Here is a 9,641-nt window from a genome sequence, read left to right on the forward strand (position 1 = left end):
CGCACGGCCCGTTTTTACCTTCTCCCCAAAATACACAAACCCGGCTCTCCCGGCAGGCCCATTGTCTCTGCGTGTTCGTGCCCCACCGAACTCATCTCCACATACCTTGACTCCATCCTATCCCCCTTGGTCAAATCTCTCCCCACCTATGTTCTAGACACCTCAGACACTCTCCGCCGCCTCCATGCATTCCACTCTCTGGGCCCTCACCCCCTCATCTTCACCATGGATGTCCGGTCACTCTACACCTCCATCCCCCACCAGGATGGCCTCGGAGCCCTCCGGTTCTTCCTCGACCAGAGGAGCAACCTATACCCAGCCACTGACACTCTCCTCCGCTTAGCGGAGTTGGTCCTCACCCTCAACAACTTTACATTTGACTCCTCCCATTTCCTCCAAACACAAGGCGTAGCTATGGGCACCCGCATGGGCCCCAGCTACGCCTGCCTCTTTGTCGGGTACATTGAACAATCCTTGTTCGAGACGTACCAGGGCCCCATCCCGACCTCTACCTCCGTTACATTGACGACTGCTTTGGGGCCACCTCCTGCACCTACACACAACTGACTGACTTCATCCACTTCACCACCAACTTCCATCCGGCACTCCAATACACCTGGACCATTTCCGACACTTCCCTACCATTCCTTGACCTCACCATTTCCATCACAGGGGACAGACTCCTGACCGACATACATTACAAACCCACTGACTCACATGGCTATCTGGACTACACGTCTTCCGACCCTGCCCCCTGTAAAGACTCCATCCCCTATTCCCAATTCCTCCGCCTACGCCGCATCTGTTCCCAGGATGAGACATTCCATACCAGGGCATCGGAAATGTCCTCGTTCTTCAGGGAACGGGGATTCCCCTCCGCCACCATAGATGAAGCTCACACCAGGGTCTCATCCATACCCCGTAACACTGCTCTCTCTCCCCATCCCCGCACTCGCAACAAGGGCAGAGTCCCTCTGGTCCTCACCTTTCACCCCACCAGCCGGCAAATACAACACATAATCCTCCGCCATTTCCGCCACCTCCAACGTGACCCCACCACTCGCCACATCTTCCCATCTCCCCCCATGTCTGCCTTCCGCAAAGACCGCTCCCTCCGCAACTCCCTTGTCAATTCTTCCCTTCCCTCCCGCACCACCCCCTCCCCGGGCACTTTCCGTTGCAACCGCAAGAAATGCAACACCTGTCCTTTCACCTCCCCCCTCGACTCCATTCAAGGACCCAAGCAGTCGTTCCAGGTGCGACAAAGGTTCACCTGTATCTCCTCCAACCTCATCTACTGCATCCGCTGCTCTAGATGTCAGCTGATTTACATCGGGGAGACTAAGCGTAGGTTGGGCGATCGTTTCGCCGAACACCTCCGCTCAGTCCGCAATAACCAACCTGACCTCCCGGTGGCTCAGCACTTCAACTCCCCCTCCCATTCCCAATCGACCTCTCTGTCCTGGGTCTCCTCCATTGCCAGAGTGAGCAACAGCGGAAATTGGAGGAACAGCACCTCATATTCCGTTTGGGGACCTTGCGTCCGGGTGGCATTAACATTGAATTCTCCCAATTTTGCTAGTCCTTGCTGTCTCCTCCCCTTCCTCAACCCTCTAGCTGTCTCCTCCCACCCTCCCATCCGCCCGCACTCGGGCTCCTCCTCCTCCCCTTTTCCTTCCTTCTCCCCCCCACCCCCCATCAGTCTGAAGAAGGGTTTCGGCCCGAAACGTCACCTATTTCCTTCGCTCCATAGATGCTGCTGCACCCGCTGAGTTTCTCCAGCAATTTTGTGTACCTTCGATCTTCCAGCATCTGCAGTTCCTTCTTGAACAGCATAACTGGGACATGTTGGCGGGTGTGGGCAAGTTGCGCCGAAGGGCCTGTTTTCACACTGTATCACTCTATAACTACATTATACCTCCACCATGCATGAATGATTCAAAATCAAGTGATCGAGTTTTATTGCCAAATACTCAAGCATAGAAACATAGAAAATAGGTGCAGGAATAGGCCATCGCCCTTCGAGCCAGCACTGCCATTCAATATGATCATGGCTATTCATATAAAATCAGTACCTCTTTCCTGTTTTTTCCCCATATCCCTTGATGTCGTTGGCCCCAAGAATTAAATGTAACTCTCTCTTGAAAACATCTAGTGAATTGGGCTGCACTGCCTTCTGTGGCAGAGAATTCCAGATTCACAACTCTCTGCGTGAAGAAAGTTTGTCCTCATCTCAGTCCTAACTGCCCCCCCCTCTTTATTCTTAAACTGTGCCCCATGGTTCTGAACGCCCCCAACATCGGGAACATTTTTCCTGCAGTTACAGTAAGTGAAAATCTAGCAGGCAAGCAGGATGCTTTCTCCAACCACCCCCATTTGAAGTCCACAACTTCCACCGTTTCTACCTAGTGCTTGGCACTTACTTCCAGCAGCCACTGGTTGGACACTCCAGGATGCACACTCTCTCCTTTCAACCCCCCTCTCTCCCCTCCATCTCTCTCTCCTCTCTCCCTCTCTGTTTCTCCTCTCACCCCTCTCTCTCCCCTTCTCTGTCTCCACTTCGCTCTCTACCCTTCTCTCTCCCCACTCTCTCCCCCCTCTCTCTCTCCTCTCTCGCCCTCTCGCTCCCATCTCTCTCCCCCTCTCTCTCTCTTCCCCCTCTCTCTGTCCCACCTCACTCTCCCCCGTCCCACCTCACTCCCCCCCTCTCTCTCGTCCCCTCTCTCCCCCCTTCTTCCTCTCTCTCCCCTCTCTTTCCCCTAACTCTCTCTCCCCTCTCTTTCCCCCCTCTTTCTTCTCTCTCTCCCTCCCCCTCTCCTCTCTCCCCCCTCGCGACACCCTCTCTCTCTCTCTTTCTCCCTCCCTCTCTATCTCCCCCTCTCCACACACTCTCCTCTCTCTCTCTCTCTCTCTCTCTCCTCTCCTCTCCTCTCACCTCTCTCCCTCTCTCTCATCTCTTTCCTCCTCTCTCTCCCTCATATCTCCCTCCCACCTCACTCTCCCCTGGCTCAATATCCCCTCTCTCTTTCTCCTCTGTCCCTATCTCCTCTTTCTCTTTGCCCCCCATCACTCTCTTTCCCCCTCTCTCCCTCTTCCCCTTCTCTCTCCCATTCTCTCCTACCCTCTCCACCCCCTCTCTCTTCCCTCTTTCGTCCCTCTCCCCCCCCCCCCCATTTCTCCCCTACCTCTTTCCCCTCTCCGTCTTCTCTCTCTCCATTCACACCCCCCCCCCCCCCTTCTGTCTCTCCCCTCTCTCCCCAATGTCTCCCTGTCTCCTTCCCCCCTCTCTCTCCACCTCCCTTTGAGAGTCTGCCCCTTCGGCACAGAGACTCTCGCGGCAGCGGCGCTTCCGACGGCTCCGGGACACTCGCACTGTCCGGAGCGCTCCATGGCCGAAGCTGCAGCGAGCAAATACAAGATTCAAAATGTGCAAAGTGGGAGCAATTTGACTGAAATGGTAATTTTAAGCCCATTCAGATCTGTATAGAGTCAGTTATGCAACATGTACATGGCTGGCACAATATGTCCATGATGATTAAGTTGGCATTCTGCGTGCCCAGTGACTGGCTGCTGTTCCCAGATCAACTCGCATCCCAGGGACTGGCCGCAGTTCTCAGGTCGGCTCGCCTGCCCCGACCCGGCAAAAACCAATTGAAAAACAACGCGTTTTTTCGGGTTACGGGTCGAAACCCCGTATATTGCATATTGGGAACAGTTTGCAAAATATCTAAACACATTACTGAGGACTCCTCGTATTTATACTTCATTAATAATCCATGGCCATCCCCCCCCCCCCCCCCCCCCCCCCAGGTTTTACAACGGATTCACCTGGTTAGTTCCAGCTCCGGCTGCTTGGTTGGATCTGCAGCGGCTTCACTCACATCCAACCAAGAGAAGAGGCGCGATGTCACTCACAGCCGCCAACAGACGCGCTTCCCCGGACCGCACACACATCCCTGGCACACGGCGCTAATGGACACGTTGCGCAGGGACTGGACTCAGCGCGAGAACTCGGTCGTGAGCGCGAGGGCGCGAGAAATTGCTCCAGGGCGCGAGTTGAGTCTCACGTCGAAAGCGTTAGAGTTGGCAGCGCGTGCAGAGAGAGAAGCGGCGCGAGACAGAGAGACAGAGAGGGAGCGGGTGACGTGCGGACGTGAAGCGGGTGACGTGGGGACGTGAAGCGGGTGACGTGGCGGGTGACGTTGGGACGTGAAGCGGGTGACGTCGGCGGGTGACGTGAGGACGTGAAGCGGGTGACGTGATCACGTGTGCGGATGACGTTAACGTGTGACGTCGTGACGTATGCGGGCGACGTTGGGACGTGGGGCGAGCGCCAGCGCGAGGGGGAAGCTGGTCTGGGACAAGATGGAGATGAAGCCGCGCTGACCCGACACCGGGTAACACAGAGACACAGACAGTGAGTGAGTGGAGGGAGGGAGGGATCACAGGTGGTTCTCCAGCCGGCGGGGCGGGGCGGGGCGGGGCGGGGCGGGGCGGGGCGGGGCGGGGCGGGGCGGGGCGGGGAGAGAGAGAGAGAGAGAGCGGGGCCGCAGTTGCTCCTGGTCTGGAGCAAAGATGAAGCCGAACCCGCATTGACCCGACCTGGTGACAGAGGGAGAGAGAGACAGGCTGATGGTGTAATGTCCCCCCCCCCCCCCCACACTGACCCCCACACTGACCCCTCACCCCCACACTGACCCCTCACCCCCCACACTGACCCCCACACTGACCCCTCACCCCCACACTGACCCCTCACCCCCCACACTGACCCCTCACCCCCACACTGACCCCTCACCCCCCACACTGACCCCACTCCCCCCACACTGACCCCCACACTGACCCCTCACCCCCGCACTGACCCCTCACCCCCCACACTGACCCCTCACCCCCACACTGACCCCTCACCCCCCACACTGACCCCTCACCCCCACACTGACCCCCACACTGACCCCTCACCCCCACACTGACCCCTCACCCCCCACACTGACCCCTCACCCCCACACTGACCCCTCACCCCCCACACTGACCCCCACACTGACCCCTCACCCCCACACTGACCCCTCACCCCCCACACTGACCCCTCACCCCCACACTGACCCTCACCCCCCACACTGACCCCTCACCCCCCACACTGACCCCTCACCCCCCACACTGACCCCTCCCCCCCCACACTGACCCCTCACCCCCCACACTGACCCCTCACCCCCACACTGACCCCTCACCCCCACTGACCCCTCACCTAGCAAGGTTACAAAATTTTGAGATTTTTAAAATCAAGTCTGTAATTTATCCCATCAGATAAAGAAGTTTCATTTGACACCTAATTCACTTTCATATCTTCATTATTAAAAAGGTTATGGCCATTTTCATACTCGGAAATTGGCATCTTGTTCCCTATTGCTTTTTCATTGACTTAACACCAAAGCTGTGATCGAGAACATTTAAAAGCCGATAACTTTCTTAAAATTTAAGAGAAATGAAAGAAATTTTCATTTATTATAGATTGAAACATTCTGAAACAAATATGAAACAATCTTACTTAGATGACTTGAAATTAAAGCATATAATTATTTAGTTGCCTAATTGTAGCTAATTACAAAATTCAATTACTAGATCTAAACATCTATCCATTTCTTAAGAATAGATTAACATTTTTAAATAGCCTAAGTGTCCAAATAACATTCACACAACAATTCACAATATAACATAATTTACAAATCTCATTGTCATGGGTTTATAGGCCAAATGGAAGGAATTTAATGTTTAATACCTGTAAATTAATGGCCATTCAAATCAGCTTGCGAGTGGGATTTTCTTGAACGGGACCATTTAGAACATTGAGGTTGCGGTAAATTTAGTTCCCCATATCTGCAGCAAAAACACTGCCGGTTCTTCGGGAGGAAAAATCACCGATTCGCAACTTAAAATGTAAATTAAATACATCTTAAGAAACACTTTTATACATAAAAATAAACTACTTTCTTTTACCTGGTCCTCCATAAAATCCGTCCCAGTTGTCGGCATTGACGGCTTCAGAAGCTGATTTTAAAATCATTCCAGCGATTAACTTGTCGGGTGAATTTTATTTAAAAAAAACACAGAACGGCCGTAGGAACGATTCTTTAGCAAAATCTTGCACTCCAACAAATATAATTCAGGACCAGATGGGGAAAACCCCGTTTTAACCACGCCCCCCCCTCAAACGCCCCAAAATCGCGCACACGGCCAGTGGCAGAATTACAGCGCCGCTGAAGGTAGGTTTTGTAACATACCTTCCTCACTCCCGCACTGACCCCTCACCAGGGATGGGGTGAGAGAGAGATAAAGACAGAGAGAGAGAGTGGGGAGGGTGGAAAGAGAGAATGAGGTGAGTCTGGAGAGAGATATCTGAGAGGGTCGTAAATAAGTGGAGAAGGGCAGAGAGAGAGAGAGAGTGATGAGAGGCTGGAGGTGGAAAGGGGGTGAAGTGAGTAGCGGGGGGGAAACAGGGAGCAAAGAGGGGGAGGATTCAAGGAGGAGTGGGTTTGGTGCCGAGGGGGATGAATGGGGGGGCAGGGAACTGGGGGGGAGAGAGAGGGGTCAAGTGAGCCGAGGAAGGGGGTAGGGAGCCAGGTGGGGGTGGGTTCACATTGTTTGTGATGGGGAGGAGGAGGGGTGAGGGAGCAAAGGGAGTTAAGGAGCAGGAGGCGGCGGCAGGGAGCCACAGGGAGGAGGCCACATTGTTTCGGGGTGGGGAGGGTGTTGCAGTTTAGGAAGTCAAAGCAAGGCAGGGTCTTCACTGTGAATGGCGGGTCACAGGGTGAATGTGTGGAGCCGAGGGATCTAGGAGTGCAAGTACGAGTTGGGCCGAAGGGCCTCTTTCCAACAATGTATCACTCTATGACAAAGTGCTGGAGTAACTCAGCGGGTGTGGCAACATCTGTGGAGAAGATAGACACAAAGTGCTGGAGGAACTCAGCGGGTCAGGCAGCATCTGTGGAGAGAAGGAATGCATGATATTTTAGGTCAAGACCCTTCTTTGGTTTAATTTAGATTACAGATGCAGTGCGGAAACGGGTCTTTCGGTCGGCCGAGTCGCGTAGTCAGGATCGATACCGGGTCTCTGGCGGTGAGGCAGCAACTGTACCACTGCGCCACTGTGCCGCTCAGAATTATATAACGGTTTCCTCTTCCATAAACGCACCCAATATGTGCTAGTAATGTCCTGTTTGCCAGCTTGTTGACTCTCTGTGTTCCCCTCTTGCAGGGTTTAGGAGCCGTTGCTGTGGACGGAGAGCGACGGGGACGGTCCGGGGACTGACCATTGAGGGCGGTCAGGGAGCCGATGAGCCCCCCTATCAGTCTGCTCAGTGTGTGGGCTGAGCTTCGAGGGGGTGAGCATAGATGGAGGACCACGTGATGGGGCACAACAGGAGAAGCATTATGAGTGTGACGTGTGTGGCAAGTCCTGGCAGAAGCCGAGCCTGCTGGAGATCCACCGGCGGGTACACACTGGAGAACGCCCCTTCGACTGCGTGGAGTGTGGGAAGAGTTTCACCCGCTCCAGCAACCTGCTGCAGCACAACCGCCTGCACTCTGGCGAGAGGCCCTTCACCTGCTCCGACTGTGGCAAGAGTTTCAAGACGGAGAATCACCTGAAGGTGCACCAGTGGGTGCACACGAGCAAGGAGCCCTATTGTTGCTCCACCTGCGGCAAGAGCTTTACCCGGGTGTATGGGCTGCGGGATCACCAACGGGTGCACAGCGATGAGCGGCCGTTCACCTGCTCCGACTGCGGAAAAGGCTTCAAGTCGTCGCCGGACCTGAAGCAGCACAGGCGCATGCACACTGGGGAGCGGCCCTACACTTGCAATGACTGCGGCAAGGGCTTCACCCAGTTCAGAAACCTGCGGGTGCATCAACGCACCCACACCGGCGAGCATCCCTACACCTGCACCCACTGTGGTAAGGGCTTCACCCACTCCACCAGCCTGCTGACCCACCAGCGCATCCACACCGGGGAGCTGCCCTACACCTGCAGCGACTGCGGCAAGGGCTACACCCGCTCCGACAGCCTGCAGTACTACCAGCGCACCCACACCGGCGAGCGTCCCTACACATGCACCCAGTGCGGCAAGTGCTTCACTATGTCTAGTCACCTGCTGATGCACCAGCGCACCCACACCGGCGAGCGCCCCTATACCTGCGGCCAGAGCGGCAAAGGCTTCACCCGTTCCTCGCATCTGCTGAACCACCAGCACACCCACACCGGTGAGCGCCCCTACATATGCGCCCAGTGCGGCAAGGGCTTCACCCAGTCCTGTCACCTGCTGGTGCACCAGCGCACCCACATTGGCGAGTGCCCTTTCACCTGCGCCCAGTGTGGCAAGGGCTTCACCCAATCCTATCAGCTGCTGATGCACCAGCGCATCCATGCCGGCGAGCGCCCCTACACCTGCGCCCAGTGTGGCAAGAGCTTCATCTGCTCCACCCAGCTGCTGTCCCACCAGCGGGTGCACGCCGGCAACCGCCCTGTCCCCAACCTGGTGTGTGGAGAACGCTTTGCCGTGGCCTCCAAAGCGCTGTCAAATCACCGCGTGCACACCAGTGGCCCGCCCTATGACTGCCCGTACTGTGGTGAGGCGTTTGAGAGCTCGCGGGGGTTGCGGCAGCACCGGCGGACGCACGCCGGCGAGGAGCTGCTCCCACTGTGACGAGAGCAAGGGAGCTGCGGGAACATCAGCGGATACACACCGGAGAGAAACCCTTTGTGTGCACTGAGTGTGGCAAGGGTTTCACCCACATGTCCAGCATGTGGCAGCACCGGCACACCCACAGCGGTGAGCGTCCCTTCCCCTACCCGTCTTGTGGTAAAGTCTTCACCCGCCTTGACCACCTGCTGGAGCACCGGCGAGTTCACTCCGGCCAGCGCCCCTTCACCTGCCCGCTCCGTGGCAAGGCCTTTGCCCTCTCCTCCAGCCTGCTAGCACATCACCACGTGGATAGGCACTGTTTAGGTAAACACAAAATGCTGGAAGGAATGGGTAACATTTCTGGACGAGACCTTCCTCAGTCTCGACCCGAAATGTCACCCATTCCTTCTGGCCAGAGATGCTGCCTGTCCCACTGAGTTACTCCAGCATTTTGTGTCCTTTTTTGTAAACCAGCATCTGCAGTTCCTTGTTTTTAAACCATTCTGGTTAACTATGCAATATTCCAAATGCTACCTGAACAATGTCCCCTAAAGCTGCAAATATACATTCCTCTCTCCTTCTCTCACATCCTTGTATCTCCTTATTTTCCCTCGCCTCTGTCACTTACTTCACTTTCCAAAATAGTAACAAAAGATGCTGTGTGCCTTTATTCATTAGAGTGATGGCCCAGGAGGGTTAAGTATGTGTTGCATACTTGACTTTGTATCCCCTGCTTCTCTCACTGGCTAAATGATCAGTAAAGCTTGTGTTGGTTGATCTAACTTATTGTGAGTTGTCTGTTTTAAGAAATGTGCCTTAACAGTTCTGGACTCCCCAACATGGGGAAATTTTTTCCTGCATCCACCCTGCCCAATCCCTCATTAATTTTATACGATTCTATAAGATACCCATTCTTCTGAATACCAGTGAATACAAACCCAGTCGACCCATTCTTTCAACATATGTCAG

At 54.9% G+C, this 9,641-nt stretch overlaps 1 protein-coding gene across 1 annotated transcript; it reads left to right on the top strand.

The window, feature by feature from the left end:
* Nucleotides 1–7,346: 7,346 nt before the first annotated feature.
* On the top strand, nt 7,347–8,693 carry LOC116967592 (zinc finger protein 239-like; the record flags this gene model as incomplete). The annotated part of the gene is made up of 2 exons (XM_033014208.1): nt 7,347–7,640; nt 7,809–8,693. Coding segments are annotated over 2 exons (1,179 nt in total), but the record flags the coding sequence as incomplete, so codon positions are not given.
* Nucleotides 8,694–9,641: the final 948 nt, after the last annotated feature.

Source organism: Amblyraja radiata, chromosome 40 (assembly GCF_010909765.2).
Source record: "Amblyraja radiata isolate CabotCenter1 chromosome 40, sAmbRad1.1.pri, whole genome shotgun sequence".
In the NCBI taxonomy this organism is placed as follows: domain Eukaryota; kingdom Metazoa; phylum Chordata; class Chondrichthyes; order Rajiformes; family Rajidae; genus Amblyraja; species Amblyraja radiata.